A 16,991-nucleotide genomic window follows, 5' to 3' on the forward strand; every position below is an offset into this window, starting at 1 on the left:
TTTTTTTCTAATCGCTTTCTTCTCTCAATTCCTGTTCTTGCGTGAAAGCGATGCTAATCGCGTGATAGAGACATATGCTAATGGTCGATGACCGGACGACCATGCATGATTAGGATGATCGGTTTCAGATTGGACCGTTCCATCATAATTAATTCGATTCCTAGGGTTTTGACAATCTCTTTTTTTGCATCAGTCTAAGTGGTTCGATTTTACATTGGAAACTAAATCGGCACCGATTATTCTCGATTATGAAAATTTGGAATTGGAAAACACTGTCAATCCACCCAAAAGAAGATAGACATAAGTTTATGCCAATCCAATTCCTATGCTCACCTTAGTATCAATGCCACTTTATTATTTGAAAATTTAATCTCCTTTTATGACTCTGAAAATTAATTATGTGGATAATATTTTTTTAAATATAGTAACTTATATTACTTGAAATACTAAGTTAATAAAAATATTTTCATTATCGATATTTAATTATATTTAATTATTTTTATAAAGAATGAAAATATATTTTGTCTGTTCATTTTTACGAATGATGTGGGTGATGATTTTTTTTAAATATTTTTCGTGAAACAAACACAACTTTACTGATCGAAACAACAATAATCTTTCTTTTATTCAGGTAGTGTTCAACGACGACAATCTTTCTTTCAAGTAGGTAAACAACGACAATCTTTTAAAAAAAGAGTTAAGTGTTTACCAGCAAAATCCTAATGTAGAGCAAAAGTCCATTCGAAGCAGCTTTTACTTTGAGTTTTGACTTTTCTCTTTGTCGAAAACCGCATGAGCACTTTGACTTTTTTCGGCGTAAAACGTGGGAATTTTAAAAAATCTTAACGTTGGTTGTAACTTGTAAGTTCACCTATAGTTGTTGAAATTTAGATGTTGGTCTTCAACTGTAACGAATCCGGGCGAATAAATCTTCAAATCGTTATGGTGGTTGCTGACTGTTTTATGACATTAATAGTAAGTACATATAAAGTTCCTATATGGTACAAAATTTCCAGAAAAAGTCAGTTGCTACATTATTTGAAAATGAGATTACACTTACCTTTCATCCAATCTGATCCGACAGTATAGATTAATCTATTAAAATCATATTGTCCACAATGCTCACATAGTCGAATCTATTTTGACTAGCATGTAATGCTAGAATTACTCACTTTTATGCATCATTCGGGTATTGAACATTTAACCATCGAAGCGCGTAATTACGATAGCCTCATTTTTCACTCATGTCATTAGGAGCATGTGCTATGAGATGACCTTAAGAGAATGCACAAAGCGAAAAATCTAATTGAATCCTCAAGTGAAAGACGATCGATATAGTTCACAATTTATTTCTATCTCAAGGGAGAAATTAATTTGGGTTGATCCATAGGTTTGGGTGAACTCCAAAACCACTTCAATGAAACAAGCAATCGAATATAAATCATTTGAGCAAGCTTTTCTGATATTTTATTTTTTTAATCATAATGTTTAATTGGCCCGTTGATTATGGTGGTTGCTTTTTTTTCGCGACTGGTTGAATTACTTGTTTGATTGGTCATGAGTCTGTTGGCCCACCCCTGAGTTTGGAGAGAGAAATTATTATTGCGTTGCAAATTGATGCACATTTCCCATGGGAGATGAATCCTGAAACTGGATTTTGTCCTCTCTCACGCCATCCATCATTGCAACGACCGATGATAATTGTCAGTCATGTGATATAGCATTTATGTAAGTAAAATTCACGTTAATTCATTTTGATTTAGTTACAACATTTTAAATAGTCGGTCCACGTTGTGGTTTATAAAATGACAAACCTTATTTATATAACACCAAACGAGACTGAAAGAAGTTAGTCTATCCAAAATTCAAAACAACCTCAAAATTACTTGCTTTTGTTACAATTTTTTTCTTTTTGTTTTTGCTTTGGAGTGACCTAAAAAGATAGTTTTCTTTAATTTGCACCAAATACATGATGATTCCTTTTGCAATAAAATAAATGTCCATATGAATTTAAATTAAATTCGAAGCAAGCGATGGGCATGTGAACTTTTTGGGCCAATTCCATAAAAAATGACGAACTTTACTTGTTGTCCCAAATTTGATCCGAACTTTATTTTATCTAAAAAAAAGCATGAACTTTAGGTGTTGTTCTAAATATGATCCAAATTTTATTTTATCTATAAAAAAAACACAAACTTTAGGTGTTGCCCAAACTTTATTTGAGACAAAATAAAGTAAGTCTATTACAAATAGGCTTCACATCTCTATTTAACTATAAGATGCACATGCTTTTAATATCTCGCGTTAAGGTAATGTAATATTCTGCTTTCAACCCAACTTCTGACATGGCAAACAATTTGCCAATTGTTAATTGATCTAATGGCCCTAGCTATGTGCATCGTTTCCTGGAACTGAAGCTGCTGAATTATTTCTCCCATGAGAATCATCTATATAGTTCACCTCATTGGAGAGTAGACTTAAATTTGACATTTCCTCTAAACACTTGAATGCAACATCGTTTTGTTTTTTTTTTTTTTTGGTAAAGACCGTTCTACATTTTTTTTTTTTTTTTAAAGAACACTAATTTAAGTAACACCACGGGCAACATCGTTTTGTTGTGTTAGATATTATTGCTGACATGGAAATGCCACATCAGATGACTGTGGAATGAGAGTTAACGGAGAGCCAAATTTGGGATACAAGTGAAAGTTTGTGCTTTTTTTAGACAAAATATAGTTTGGGTTAGATTTGGGACAACATCTAAAATTTGTGTTTTTTTATGGAATTGGCCCGAACTTTTTTTTTTTTTTTTTTTTTGGTAAAGGGTAATGATATATTGAGCTATAACCAGCAAATATACAGGATCCGGCACCACAAAACTTGCACTCAACAAGACAGAAGCCTCTAATCGAGTGAAAGGGCGCCAGACACAAAACACCGCAACGCGGTCAACTCAAGCAAGGGCCGAAACAGGGAAGCCCAAAACAGCGACGCGGGGTGAAGCAACAACTAAAAAGCAGACGAGACTAAACAAAAGGCCACGTAGGGCCAAGGAGAAACAACTCGCAAAACTAGACTAAGGCGACCTCGACGATCGGCATAGGAGAGTTGAAGATAGATGGGTCAAGGCCCTAGTTTCTTTGTAACCTCCTATTCCTTGGGCAATCTTCCACGCTTTTGAACGTTAAGGCTTTATCCTTCACAACTTTAATGAGATGCTTCTTGATAGCCGCAACCACAACCGGATGATCTCTAAAGAGGATGTCGTTTCTATACCTCCAAATGAGATGGCACAAAGCTCCAAAAGAGAAGCGACCAATGGCGTGATAGAAATCCTTACCTGTAAGGAATCTCATTGCCCACGAAGATTTTCCGTCCAAGTCCCATTTCTCCATGGGAGATTGCACTGGCCGCCCAAAAGTAGGCCATGCTAGCCGTGATGCAGCAACCAAAGAAGAGGTGGTCAATAGAATCCGGCGTGAGCTTGCAAAATGCACATACTTCATTCCCAATTCTCCCATAAGACATAAGAAAAGCTTGGGTAGGAAGTCGGTTCTTAGTGATCAGCCAGAGGTTGAATTGGTATCTCGGAGTGATGGCCTTGTTCCAAATAAAGGATGACCATACCACCTTATCTTTCCTTTTACGAGTAAATGCCAAGGCGAGGCAATCGAGAAGACCGGAAGGATCATCTCTCCATACAAATCTATACGGAACCCTAGTGAGAAGAGGAAGGGGATGGTTCCAAGAATCCATCACTAGCCAATTCCCGACCCGCCGAAGAAAAAGGTGCGACAACCGCATACCACGGTAGTCCCGAATCGAGATAGTACGCTTTCCGAACATATAAGATCCGGCGGACCTCTCGATGCCAATGGTCAAACCAAAGGGATGTCCCCCTGGCCATCTCAATCTTCCAGTGGAAGTTGAGGCGGAATTCGAATCTAAGGTGGAGGATCCTCTTCCAAGCCCATGAGCAATGGCGTCTTAGCCACCCGGAAGTTCGCCTTACGAAGAAAAGTAGAGTGAATCCATTTGCACCAAAGAGACTCCTTGTCCGTGAATAGGATCCGGATGTGCTTGAGCATTGCCGCCTTATTGCACTCTCGCAAACATCGAATCCCAAGGCCCCCTTCTTCCCTTGGGAGACGGACATCCTCCCGGAAACCTTAGCTCCTCCACAAGGTGGGTCCCTTCCATAAGAATTGTCTAAGAATCGCGTCGATACGGTCCGGGACTCCTACAAGAATAATGAACACACTAGCCCAATAGGCTTGAATTGCATGGAGCATTGACCTTATTAGCTGAACTCTCCCTGCAAATGAGAGAAATCGATGGGTCCAAGATTGCACCTTAGCCATTATGCGATCGACTAGAGCTACACAATCCGCCTTCCCGAGCCTCAAGGAAATAATAGGTGTTCCTAGATAACGTACCGGCAATTTTCCTTCCACAAAACCGAATGTATCCTTTATATGGCCTCTCAATGCATCCGATCCCCCTGCAAGAAATACCTCACTTTTGCTATTGTTCGGCTTGAGTCCACTCCACTTCGAGAAGGTATCCAGCCCATCCTTTAGCAACCGGATGGAGACCATATCCGCACGGCAAAAGAGGAAGACATCGTCCGCAAAGAAAAGATGAGATAACCGAGTGGCCTTGCACCTCAAGAGAACTTGAAACCCGCTCGCTCCGCACTAGAAGTAAGGATCCGGAGAAGACTTCCATAACCAAGGTGAAAAGATAAGGAGACATTGGGTCACCCCTGTCGAAGGCCGCGGCTACTAAGGAAGAATCCATGAAAATCCCCATTCAAGGAGATAGAAAACATCGGGTACGAACACATATCATGATAAGGCGAATGAAGTGGTCCGGGAACCGAAGGCACGAAGAAGCGATTCGAGGAAATCCCAATCCACCGTATCGTAAGCTTTACGAAAGTCTACCTTTACCACACATTTGGGGAGATATGGTGGAGGTGAAAGCCGACAAATAACTCTGGGCTAGGAGGATATTATCACTAATCCGTCGACCCTTCACGAACGCATTACGAGAAGGGCTTATGGCATCACGGGAGTGCGAGGCGTGCGGTTAGCCAATACCTTGGTAATGCATTTGTAGATCGTATTGCAGCAAGCGATGGGCCTATAATCATTAACCGAGGTAGCATTAGGAATCTTAGGGATCAACACTAGGATGGTGGAATTAATTTCCCTTAATAGTCTCCCCGTAACAAAGAAATCTTTTACAGCTTCAACCGTCAACGGTCCAACAATATCCCAATTACTCTTGAAGAATTCGACACCAAACCCATCCGGACCCGGTGCCTTCCACGTGCTAGAGAAAAGATAGTGTCCTTAATTTCCGTCTCCGAAAAGGGACGACCAAGAGAAGCGATTTGATCCTCGAGAGCGGACGACGGATGGCTTGCTTTGAAGGTCTCCGAAGGCCGGTCCAATAGGAGGAGAGCGTGATGCAAACAACTCCTTAAAATGAGCGACAAATGTATCTGAACAAGGCTCGGCTCGGAGACAAGGTTGCCATTCCTATCAAGAACCGATATAACCCTATTCCTTAGTTGCCTCGTAGTCACGAGTGATGAAAGTATTTAGTGTTTTTATCACCCCTCTCAAGCCAACGGATTCTGGATTTAAATCGAAGAAAGCTTCCTCGACTCCTCAACTCAACGAACATCCTCCGATGACTTTTTTTCTAGCTCGCAAGAGGACATTGGTGGTCGTCTTGAAGGGCCACTTGAGCTAGTGTAAGAGCATTTATGGATTCAAAGAACCCTCTCGGACGGAGTTGGAGAAAGAGTCTCTATTCAGCGCTAAGACGCCCCCTTGAGCGCTTTCAATTTGGTAACCAACTTTGAAGATGGGTACTCCATCACTCGGGTCACGCCACACTGGGTAAGAATATCCTGAAAAGATGGGTGCTCCATCCGGAAATCAAAGAATTTGAAGGGCTTTCTTCGAAAACTGGTGGATCACCTTGACCACCATAGGAGAGTGGTGAAATACCAGAAGGTAAAAAGGAAGCTTCTGAGTAAGAGAAATACAAGCTCCAAAGAGCGTTAACTAGAACCCGATCAATCTTCCTCGCTTTCCGATTAGCCCCCGAAGACGTCGACCAAGTAAACCTAAGTCCAACATATCTCAAATCCTCAAGCTCTGCCTGATGCAGACACTGATTAAACTCATCAAAGCATGGCGGCCAGGCATTAGTACCCCAGCCTATCGACGGGTCTCTTAGGGCATTGAAGTCACCCGCCACCATCCACGGTAAGTCGAAAATACAAGAACTCATCCGATCAAGTCCACCCATAGAGGTCTCCTACTTACAAAAGAATTATGAGCATAGACTACCGAGATACAACAACAAGAACTCGTCGAGATCAGTCTGACTCTTTCATGAATAACCTGATCATTGGAGGATATCACCTCAAAGCAGACCGTGAAGGGTCCCGGCCGATCCACACCCCGCCCCAGGGAAGAATCATAGTTGGCAATCCACGTCCACCCCGATAATAGACTCGACGACGAGAGCCAAAAGATGCTCAGGGACTTTAGTTTCCAATAACCCAACCAAACAAAGGCCACTAGAGAGAGCCCACTTACGGACCTCGGCTCTCCTCAAAGGATTCATGAGACCTCTAATATTCCAATAACCGAAATACATCTAAGCTATGTACAAACTACTCTAAACAACGAAGAGCAAAGGGCAGCAAGGCCTACCTCAATTTCTGAGGCCTGCGGCGCGAAGCTCGGGACGGCTCTGGTCTCCCACCGGCTTCGGGTCAGGGGCTAAGGACAGCAACCTGTGTTGGATTGTTTCGACTGATGTATCTGTCAAGCGAGGAGGCTGACACGGCGCTTCTGGGGAGGAGATATCATCATCCTCTGAGGAAGAGGCAACCTCTTCCAAACGCTTTCCAGAGTCCTTCAAGGATGGGGCACGGGTAGGTCGGGACCCAGCCGTGAGAGAGGGGACGACTTTAGGGGGAGCACTGGCGCCCCTAGCCCCCTTGCGAGCAGAGGCGGAAGGAGGGAGCGCGGCGGTCGTCCCGAAGGCTGGTCGGCGGCCCGAAGGGAGAGGGGATTCACCTATCTTGAGGTCCTTATTCCTCTTTCTCTGTTCTTCACCCTTCTCCAAGTTTGATCCCGGGTCGGGCAAAGTTGGAGTCGGAGGGGAGTCGCTAACATCTGTGGGGACGCCCGCACGAGAGACCGTGGAAGGTTGCAACCGAACCGGATCTATATCGGGCGAGGTGGGATGGGGGCATCCACGCCCGAGGCGGACTCGGATCAACTTCGGCCTCGCACATCCTGTTCCAAGACAACAGGCGAAGGAGGAGTGGCCGATCGCGGATCCGGAGCATGGACGACCGGCTGAGCAGGAGCAACCGCATTCTGCCTAGCTGGATGACGGACAGCTTGTCCTGCATTCTGTGTGCGCCTCGTGGGATTTTCCGGGGGGGGAGCACGGCAGTTGTGGCCGAAGGCGTTGCAATCCGGACACGCAATCGGGAGCCATTCATATTCAATATTAATGACCCGAGAGACACCCTTCAAGGTGACTTTGGCTTTCTCAACTCTTGGCTGATTGGCCGTGACCTCGACACAAACTCTTGCGAAGGAGACCATCTTCATTTCGTCGGTCCGTTGATCCACATACAACGGCTTCCCCGCCACACTAGCTATGGCACTCATGGCGCCTTTGTCCAAATGTCAAATGGCAAATTCCGTAGGCGAATCCAAACGGGTATGGTGGAATGCTCTTCTCTCCTCAAATCCATGAGAGGCTTCCCTGCCCGAAGTATTAACGGCACCCTTGCAATCGTGTGACCGGCCCATCTTCAGGATCTTTCTTCTAAATCAGGGTCCGGGATTTGGAGAAAGAGGAATCCTTGATCGTCGGCAAAGATTTCACCAATCTTGGCCCGAACTTTTTTAGAGCCTTCAAAAAGCAAAAAAAAAAATGTATTGTTTCTTTTCCGGAAAAGGGGGAAAATATATTGTTTCGTTTCTGAAGAAAGAAAACAAGTATGCTTGGTAAATTTTCGTAAGAATAGATGGAATATATGACTGGTAAGTGCTTGTATATATTGTTTGTCAGTGAGTTAGAAACTCTTTTAAATTTATTGATTATTATTTGCACAATCTACCAAAGTTTTATATGTACCAACTCTCGAAATCAACGACCTTGTTCGAGTTATTTGTCAACTTTTCTCTGATTAGTTGTCTATTAGCTTTCGTTGCCAGCTCTCATTCGATTCACTTATGATTCCTAATTGAAAATATCAATATTTCTTTTCATTAGTGTACCGACAATATAAGTTTACTAACTCTTATATATAATTAACCAACGTTATTTCGAGTTATTTATCAAATGTTATGTGGTTAAGTTACCAATTAGTTTTAGATTAACAATTAGATTCAATTAATTTACCAATGCGGGCAGTTACAAATTATCAACTATCCTGACAACTTGTTGATTTTTATTAGCATAATTTCCCAATCAAGCTACTAACCTCAATTTGACTTGTTTATATTCACATAAAGTTACAAAATGGTTTAAATATCTCAATTCAAATTTGGTTTTTTTTTACCAATGAAGATAATTACAAAATTGCCGACTATCGTGACAACCTAGTGATTTTTATTAGAATTCCCAATTTTATTAAATTAATAACTTTATCAAGCTATTGACCTCAATTTGACTTGCTTACAATTTTTTTCCAATTGAATTACTAAATGGTTTCGGCTTACTTACTTCTTTATTTGAGAAGGGGGGAGGGGGTAACATATATTTAATCATTTCCAAATTAGTTAAGTCCTATATTGAATTAATCACTTTTACTCGCATAAACTCACAAAATGTTTTAAATTTATCAATTCATATTCAATTAATTTATTAAGGTAGGTAGTTCACAAATAGCCAGCTATCGAAAAAACAACCTACTGAATTTCATTAGCATAATTTCCCAATTATATTAAATTAATAACTTTATCAAGCTACCGAGCTCAATTTGACTTGGTTATGATCTTATTTCCAATTGAATTGCTAACTAGTTTTGGCTTACTAACTTCTTTATTCAAGAGGCATAGCAATATCTATCCAATTATATCCAAATTAGTCGAGTCTTGTATTAACTTGACCATTTTTTACTTGCATAAATTTACAAAATGTTTTAAATTTATCAATTGAGATTCGATATATTTACCGATGTGGGTAGTTACCAAATTGTCGGTTATTGCGACAACCTATTGATTTTTACTAGCATAATTTCCCAATTGTATTGAATTGCTAACTTTATCAAGCTACCAACCTCAATTTGACTAGCATACCACCTTTTTTCCAATTGAATTACTAACTTGTTTTGGCTTACTTACTTCTTGATTCGAGAGGCGGGGCAGTATCTATTTGATCATTTCCAAATTAGTCAAGTTATGTATTGACTTAACCATTTTTACTTGCATAAAATTACAAAACGTTTAAAATTTATCAATTTAGATTCGATTTATTTACCAATGTGGGTCATTACCAAATTGTTGTTATCTCGACAACCTCGTTGATTTTTATTAGCATAATTTTCCAATTATATTATATTGCTAGCTTTATCAAGCTACCCACCTCAATTTGGCTTGCTTACAGTCTTTCTTTCCAATTGAATTACTAATTGGCTTTAGCTTACTTGTTTCTTTATTTGAGAGGTGAGGCAATATCTATTTGATCGTTTCCAAATCAGTCAAGTCCTATATTAACTTAACCATTTTTATTCATATAAATTTACAAAATGTTTTAAATTTATCAATTCAAATTTGATTATTTACCAATGTGGGTCATTACCAGATTGCCGAATATCCCGACAATCTGCTAATTATTATTAGCATAATTTCCCAATTATATTAAATTACTAGCTTTATCAAGCCACCGACCTCAATTTGACTTGCTTGTGGTATTTTTTCCAATTGAATTACTAACCAATTTTAGCTTACTTACTTCTTTATTCGAGAGGCTGGGCAATGTCTATTTGATCATTTCCAAATTAGTCGAGTCCTCTATTGACTTAACCATTTTTACTTGCATGAATAAACAAAATGTTTTAAATTTATCAATTCATATCCGATTTATTTACCAATGTGGGTAGTTACCAAATTGCCGATAATCGCGACAACCTACTGATTTTATTAGCATAATTTCCCAATTCTATTAAATTGATAACTTTATCAAGCTACCGACCTCAATTTGGCTTGCTTACAAGTCTTTTTTTCAATTGAATTACTAACCAGTTTCGACTTACTTACTTCTTTATTCGAAAGGCAAGCCAATATTTATTTGATAATTTCCAAATTAGTCGAGTCGTGTATTGATTTAACCATCTTTACTCGCATAAATTTACAAAAAGTTTCAAATCTATCGGTTCATATTCGATTTATTTACTAGTGTGGATAGTTATCAGATTACCGCTTATTGCGACAACTTGTTGATTTTTATTAGCATAGTTTTCCTATTATATTAATTTGCTAACTTTATCAAGGTACCAACCTCAATTTGACTTGCTTACGGTCCTTTTTTCAATTGAATTACTAACCGGTTTCGGCTTACTTACTTCTTCATTCGAGAGGGTAGGGCAATATCTATTTGATCATTTCCAAATTAGTTGAGCATGTATTGACTCAACCATTTTTCTCACATAATTTCACAAAAACTTTTAAATTTAAGGATCGAAATTTTCAATTTCAAATTGAGCATCTCACCGATGCTGATTAAGTTACCAATTTTTAGATTTCGTTTTTTGAGGAAACTGAATAATTAAAAGATTTTTAATTACTTTAGAAATTGAATAATCGAAAACTATCATCCACTGAATGTTTAAATAATAAAATTATTTTTTAATAATTAACTAGGGGTGGATTGTCTCAAATCCGCGGAAGGTTGAGCGACAAAACTAACCTCTAAACCATAAACTAATCATTACCCAGCGGCTGGCTCGGGAACATAAACGGGAAAGACAAGGCAAAATGGCAAGGTCCACGTCATCGATCCGCGCCACTCCACCCCGGACCATTCTGGACCGTCCGATCTCATCTCCCACCTCCCCTATCTTCCCCGGCCAGGCACCCAAAAAAAAATAATTATTAAAAAAAAGGCGAAACCCTCGCCCCTCTGTCCAAAGAAAAAAAAAAAAATCACTCCCCCGACCCCAACGTCTCTCTGCCTGCTCTCTTTCTCTCTCTTCAATCTCTCTCTCTCTCTCTCTCTCTCTAGGATCCATGGATCCACCGCTCGCTCCTCCCTACATCCCGCCCCCTTCGCCCCCGCCGCCGCCCCCGCCCCCGCCGCCGCCCCTCCCCCGCCGCCGCCGTCCGCCGCCGTGGAGCCCCCTCCGGCCCCCGCCCCCGCCCCTGCCCCGCCGAAGCTCAGAACCACTCCACCCATGCCGCCGCGCACCCGACTCCGGCCGCCGCCCCCGCCGCCCCCGCCGCCGCTGCTCCTGCTCCCGGCCACCCTCCTTACCCCGAGGTCAGTAAAAATCCTTCCTTTCTCACTCTACGCCTCTCTCTCTAGTGGGTTCGAGGGAGCGAGGGTGTTCTTGATTTCTTGGGGGTGGAGGGTTTCTTGATTTTCTTGTATGGGCGCGCGCGCGCAGATGATATACGCGGCAATCGGGGCTCTGAAGGAGAGGGACGGGTCGAGCAAGAGGGCCATAGCCAAGTTCATCGAGAAGACCTACGCCGACCTGCCGACCAACCACCCCTCCCTGCTGACCCTCCACCTCAAGCGCCTCAAGAGCAGCGGCCACCTCTTCATGGTCAAGAAGTCCTACAAGCTCCCGGATCTGGCGACGCCGCCGCCGCCCCGCCCCCACCGGCCGCCCCCGAGGGCTCGGACGCGAAGCGGCGCCGCGGACGCCCGCCCAAGGCCAAGCTGGAGGGGCTCGCCGCGCCGGTGGCGGCTGCTGCTGCGGGGGCCGCCGCCGCCGAGCTCGTGCCAGCGAGCCAGGGCCCGGATGGCGGCCCCGCGCCCATCACTGTGCCCGTGCCTGGGGATGTCCCGGCCAAGAGGGGCCGGGGGCGTCCGCCGAAGAGCGGGGGCCTGGCAAAGAGCCGGGTGGGCCGCCCTCTGAAGCCGAGTATGGTGGCTGTGCTGGCCAATGGCATGCAGAATGGGCCGAAGCCCAGGGGACGGCCTAGAAAGAATATCGGTGGTGTTGCTGATGTGGCCTCCACCGGCGAAGCGGTAGCGGTGTTCGGGAAGAGACGGGGGCGGCCGCCGGGTAGTGGGAGGGGAAAGAGGCCGGGGGTGGCACCACAACCAAGGAAGAGCACAGGAAGACCCATGGGCAGACCCAGGAAGGTACGCCGTTTCTTAATTCAAATTTTGCTAAGGTTACATTACTCAGAGTAGTAGTGCTAGTGCTGTGTTGCTTTCGTCCTGAGTATGTTTGAGGGAGATAGCGGGTGAAGTAATGACATTTCTGAGCCAGTTGAGTGACTAGTTGAGTGAGCTCTTGATGATGGAGTTTGGTTTTATATTTACAAGTGGAATACCATAAAAGGCAGGGGTTCTTTTGTCTTTGGTGGCAAAAAGTTGCAAACTTGAAAATAATTTCTTGGGTTACGAAAGTTGTTTGACTTGAACCCCAAGCGATATATGGCTTGGACGAATCTAAATTATGTTTGTTTAATTGCTGTCCTATGACTAATGTGATAGTTCCCTTTTGGATATCATAAGTCTTGTTCAAATAATTATGAATATGTTTAAATTGAGATTTACCATGCCTGCTTTTAAGATTAGTGCTCAGTTACTTTTAATTTTTTGCAACGGGTGTGTATGTAAAGTACTATTATAATAGTTAATTTTTGAAGGTGAAAACATAAGATAAAATTTAAAATTTTGAGGTATCCTCCTTTCAGGCGATAGAAACTTGCTTTCTCCTTTTGCTATAGTATGAAAGTTTTGCACTTTTTTGGCTGAAGGACTTCCATGAATTCTAGTGTAGCCCATTGAAACTTCACATTGAACAGCTTAATTTTGGATCTGATGTAAATAGGTAAGTTTCTAGTTGGACTGATCTTTACTTAACCTTCAAATCTAGCAACTCTGGGGAAGTATATATATACATACATATATATATTTATTTTTTTATTTATTTCTCAAATTTTGGGAGGGAAAAAAAAGTCTTATTCGGTTGATCTTGTACCTAATAAAATTTCACGAAGTTTGGAGGACAAGTTGAGGGGACATAGGTCATTCTAACTGAAGAACTTCCAATCCTAAGATGGTTTAGCTCATATTGGGTCAAATGCTTCATCTTGTCTGATTTGGAGTTTCAAATCATCTATTTTACTTTTGATGATGTTCATTATGATTAAAAAAGAACTTCACAAAGTTTGAAGCACGAGTTGAGGACCAATATTCATTCTAAAGGAAGAACTTCCAATTCTAAGAAAGTTTAACTACAATTGTGGTCAAATGCTTGGATTCAGAGGTTTCCAAAGTTATTCTAAGCAAGTTTTATGGCCCAAAGCGGTGAAGAGTTGTTAGATTTATAACTACCAGAATTTCATATATAGGTTTTTATTGTCCTTGATTAAAGCCTTCTTATTAGTTAATGATATTTTTGACTAAGCATGGACATCATTGTATTATGGTATTGCGGTATAAAATGGTTTTATATTGCAAAAGCAATATCATTAATCTGCCTTATTGCTTAGTGATTGGAGTGATTTTTAAAGTTTGTTTTTTTTTTTTTTTTTTTTTTTGAGCAAAGATTGATTTTTAAAGTTGGCAAAATGCACAATTTGCCTATATCCTAAGTCACTTTTATAATCATATATATTGGATAAAATGCTTGTGAAAACATAATGGCATTTTGCTGAGTGTTATGTTTTTGTGATATAATGATTTTTTTCCCCAATATATGTAGCTAACTACAATACTATAAAGTACAAAATAGAGTAATTTAGAATGCATAAAGAGTACATTAGAGAATAGGAAAAATAAAACACACAAGTTGGTGAAGTTGGATGGGCGTTGTGAAAAGAATATTGAATAGATTGGAAAATTAATTAACATTATCATGCAATGGTATTAATCACCTTCAAATTAATTATATGATGACAATTGACATCAATCAATGTTCATAATCTAGTCATAAAAATGTAATCTGCCAAATTTGGAAAACCCATACAAGTGGCAGAGTTTTGGAAAATACTCTGTCTATCAAAAACAGCTAAGCTAAACCTAAATGCTGATGTACACTCGGATGAACTCAGTATCCTTGTGTCATGTTGTTCCATTTGTGCCATTTTCTTGCTTTCTTCACTTAGTTTCTCTAAACTTACGCTCTTTGAGGAACAATGATTTATGTAAAAGTAACCCACCAGTGGGCAGCTGAGTTGGTTCGGCTTTGGGCACTTCATCGCAGAGGTCCCAGGGTCGAAATTTCGCAGCTGCTAACACGTCTTAAGTGGGGGGCCATAGTGGTGGGGTCCTGTGCTAGTCTCCCCCAAGGTATAGGGGCCCGGCCCTTCGGTGCTGTTCGGGCACGGGGGCCCGTTGTGGAGTCTTCGGTTATCAAAAAAAAAAAATTATGTGAAAGTAATTGCCAAAGATGTTATAAAATAGTGTGATTTTCTAGTTAATTTTCCTTATGCCCTTGCTTTGTCAAGTTGCATTTTCTAGTTAATATTTTTGTGATTGTGATGATGCTGCATTGTTTGGAAAGAGATTTTTGCTATTAGCTATGCTTCACTGTGCAGGTGAAAATAGCAAATTGTGTCATATTCAATATAATATATGAATGCAATGGCTGATCTTTTGTTTGTCCTGACATTTTATGTGAAAAGAATGCGGCATTTGGAGCTTCTTTGGCAGCAGGGTCCAATGATGATTTTCGGCGGACATTGGAATATATTGTGAGTCAAAAATTTCTTCTAACTTAGAAGCTGGCATGAACCTTTTTTAAAAAAAAAAAAAACCAAGAACTGGGATTATATCTGTCTAATTATGTATGTGTCTCTGTAGCAATCGAAGATCAAGGAAGCAGTTAGTGTACTGAGGCCTCACTTGACTAGTTCAATTAGTGCTGTTGATGCAATTCAAGAGTTGGAAGCCATAACAACAATGGACTTCGCTGCAGTGCCGGTCGTAGCATCAAGTTCTGTTGCACCTAGCTGAGGGACAAGTTGCGTGGCTGTAGATCTTGGACTCTGTTGTGAGAATCGAATAGATGGGAGAGGATCAGTTTAGCTGTACAATTTGTTCTAACAGAGACTTTCACAAGAGAAAAGGGTCTGTAAAGCTGAGTGTAGAAGTGTGGCAAGTTCCTAGTATTGGTTAGTGTTAATTCAGTAGGGAGGATTTTTACCCGAACATGGTAGTTCTTTTTCCTTTGTGCAGCAATCAGGTGATAAATCAATGTTCCTCATTCGAGTTGATCCGTATTGCGTTGTTGCAATTGCAAATTAGGGCAACATTTCGCCTCTTTCCTGAAATAATATTGAATATTTTATCAGCAGCTGTTGCTTTGCTTTGTTGTCTGCACTGTTTCAATTGCTGGTTGCTGTCTGATTGTGGTGATCATATATATCACATGTTTCTGAGTGTCCTTTCATCAACTCTGTAACTGTGTGCATGCTTTCCATGATTCTTGAATTCTTTGCAGACTCATCGGGGCGTCAATGCTTTTCTTCTTGTTCTTTCAACTCCAAATTGGAATTTTTCGTAGATAATTGTGCTCTTATTTGTAGGCTTGTTAGATGTGTACCGGTTGGTGGATTCTGCGCTGAGACGGGTCGATTGAATCTCTTTCTCAACTAACTTCTTGGCATTTATATATGCTTGATTGCACTGTGTGCTTGTCAAGGTAAGCTACTATAGCGTGAGATCTGTAAAATGAAAAGCAGTAGCAGGGAACAGATTGTTCGAGCCCTGTGGTCTCTGGCCATTGTTGTGGAGATCATGTCTTGTCCTTTAGATCAGTCCTAGTTTCTCGATCCAGCCATGCTATTTTGCTCGCAAGCTTAGCTTTTCGGGTCCGCTCGAAATGCGGCTCTACACCCGGCTCCATCCTAATCCAGCACCAAACATCCGCTTGCCTGCCGGAGACTTTCGTGTACCGCCGGAGACTTTTGTGCGGTACGCATCTCTCGGTCTCACCCCTCTCGACTATATCTGGAGTCATATGAACGCTGACCACAATAAGAATTATATGGTCACCTCAGTAGCCATGGAAACCACCGGAGGAGCGCTGGACAAAAGGCCTGGCCTCGAGCTTGCTCGTTCAAGAGGGCTCCGAATAGCAATTTCGGGTAGACAGACAAGGCTCTTTGGTTATATAGCCCGAAACGATCCGGCCCGAGCTGAGTTCGGACCCGAGGAAGTCACACATGCATTTGTCCAAGTTTCGATTCGTGACTCTATCAAAATGTGTAATTCTCTATCAAGTCCTTTTATTGAAACCTTCAACCATTGCATTCTTTATCTTTCATGGAATTTGATAATACATTGCGTACGTTGAAGGGTTCGTTAGACAATTGTTAAGCATTGTTAAATGTACTTTGCAAATTAAAAATTTACTATTTGAAGTAAGTGGCTTTGTTAAAACGTATAATATTTTATTTTGAAGTGTCTTGAAAAATGTTATTTTTATTTTTATGGCAATCTTACCTCACCTCAGGTTAAATTTCTCCCGTTTAAAAATATAACATCGGCTATCCATTTCTTCATTTGCTAATCGGGTTACCCATTCTTGAAGTGAAAGCATCTTATGGTTGGTATTAGTATCTCTTACATGGTAAATGATACTTACCTCGCATTTGACATTGTTTTTAAATAAGAAAGCCAATCATGATGAAATAAGGTGTATCTCTAATAGATAAAGTCAACCACAAACAGTCTATTATCTACTAATGATGAATGTGCTACACCATAAGAAATACATGAGGCTAGTGATTATATGTATACTTTACTATGCAAGA

The 16,991-nt window shown here is 41.1% G+C and overlaps 1 protein-coding gene across 1 annotated transcript; it reads left to right on the forward strand.

Moving 5' to 3' along the window:
- The first annotated feature begins 11,213 nt into the window (after window positions 1-11,213).
- Window positions 11,214-15,544, forward strand: LOC104422195 (formin-like protein 5). The gene is made up of 4 exons (XM_039307682.1): window positions 11,214-11,529; window positions 11,657-12,363; window positions 14,859-14,927; window positions 15,037-15,544. The coding sequence occupies exons 1-4, from the start codon at window positions 11,280-11,282 to the stop codon at window positions 15,187-15,189; spliced, it is 1,179 nt and encodes a 392-aa protein (XP_039163616.1). The 5' UTR covers window positions 11,214-11,279; the 3' UTR covers window positions 15,190-15,544.
- The last annotated feature ends 1,447 nt before the right edge of the window (window positions 15,545-16,991 follow it).

This window comes from Eucalyptus grandis, chromosome 2, assembly GCF_016545825.1.
Source record: "Eucalyptus grandis isolate ANBG69807.140 chromosome 2, ASM1654582v1, whole genome shotgun sequence".
Classification (NCBI taxonomy): domain Eukaryota; kingdom Viridiplantae; phylum Streptophyta; class Magnoliopsida; order Myrtales; family Myrtaceae; genus Eucalyptus; species Eucalyptus grandis.

Coding starts and splice junctions, on each gene's coding strand:
- LOC104422195 (XM_039307682.1), top strand. CDS start 11,280: ATGGATCCACCGCTCGCTCCTCCCTACATCCCGCCCCCTTCGCCCCCG. Junction 11,530..11,656: donor GCCACCCTCCTTACCCCGAG/GTCAGTAAAAAT, acceptor GCGCGCGCGCAG/ATGATATACGCGGCAATCGG. Junction 12,364..14,858: donor CCATGGGCAGACCCAGGAAG/GTACGCCGTTTC, acceptor TTATGTGAAAAG/AATGCGGCATTTGGAGCTTC.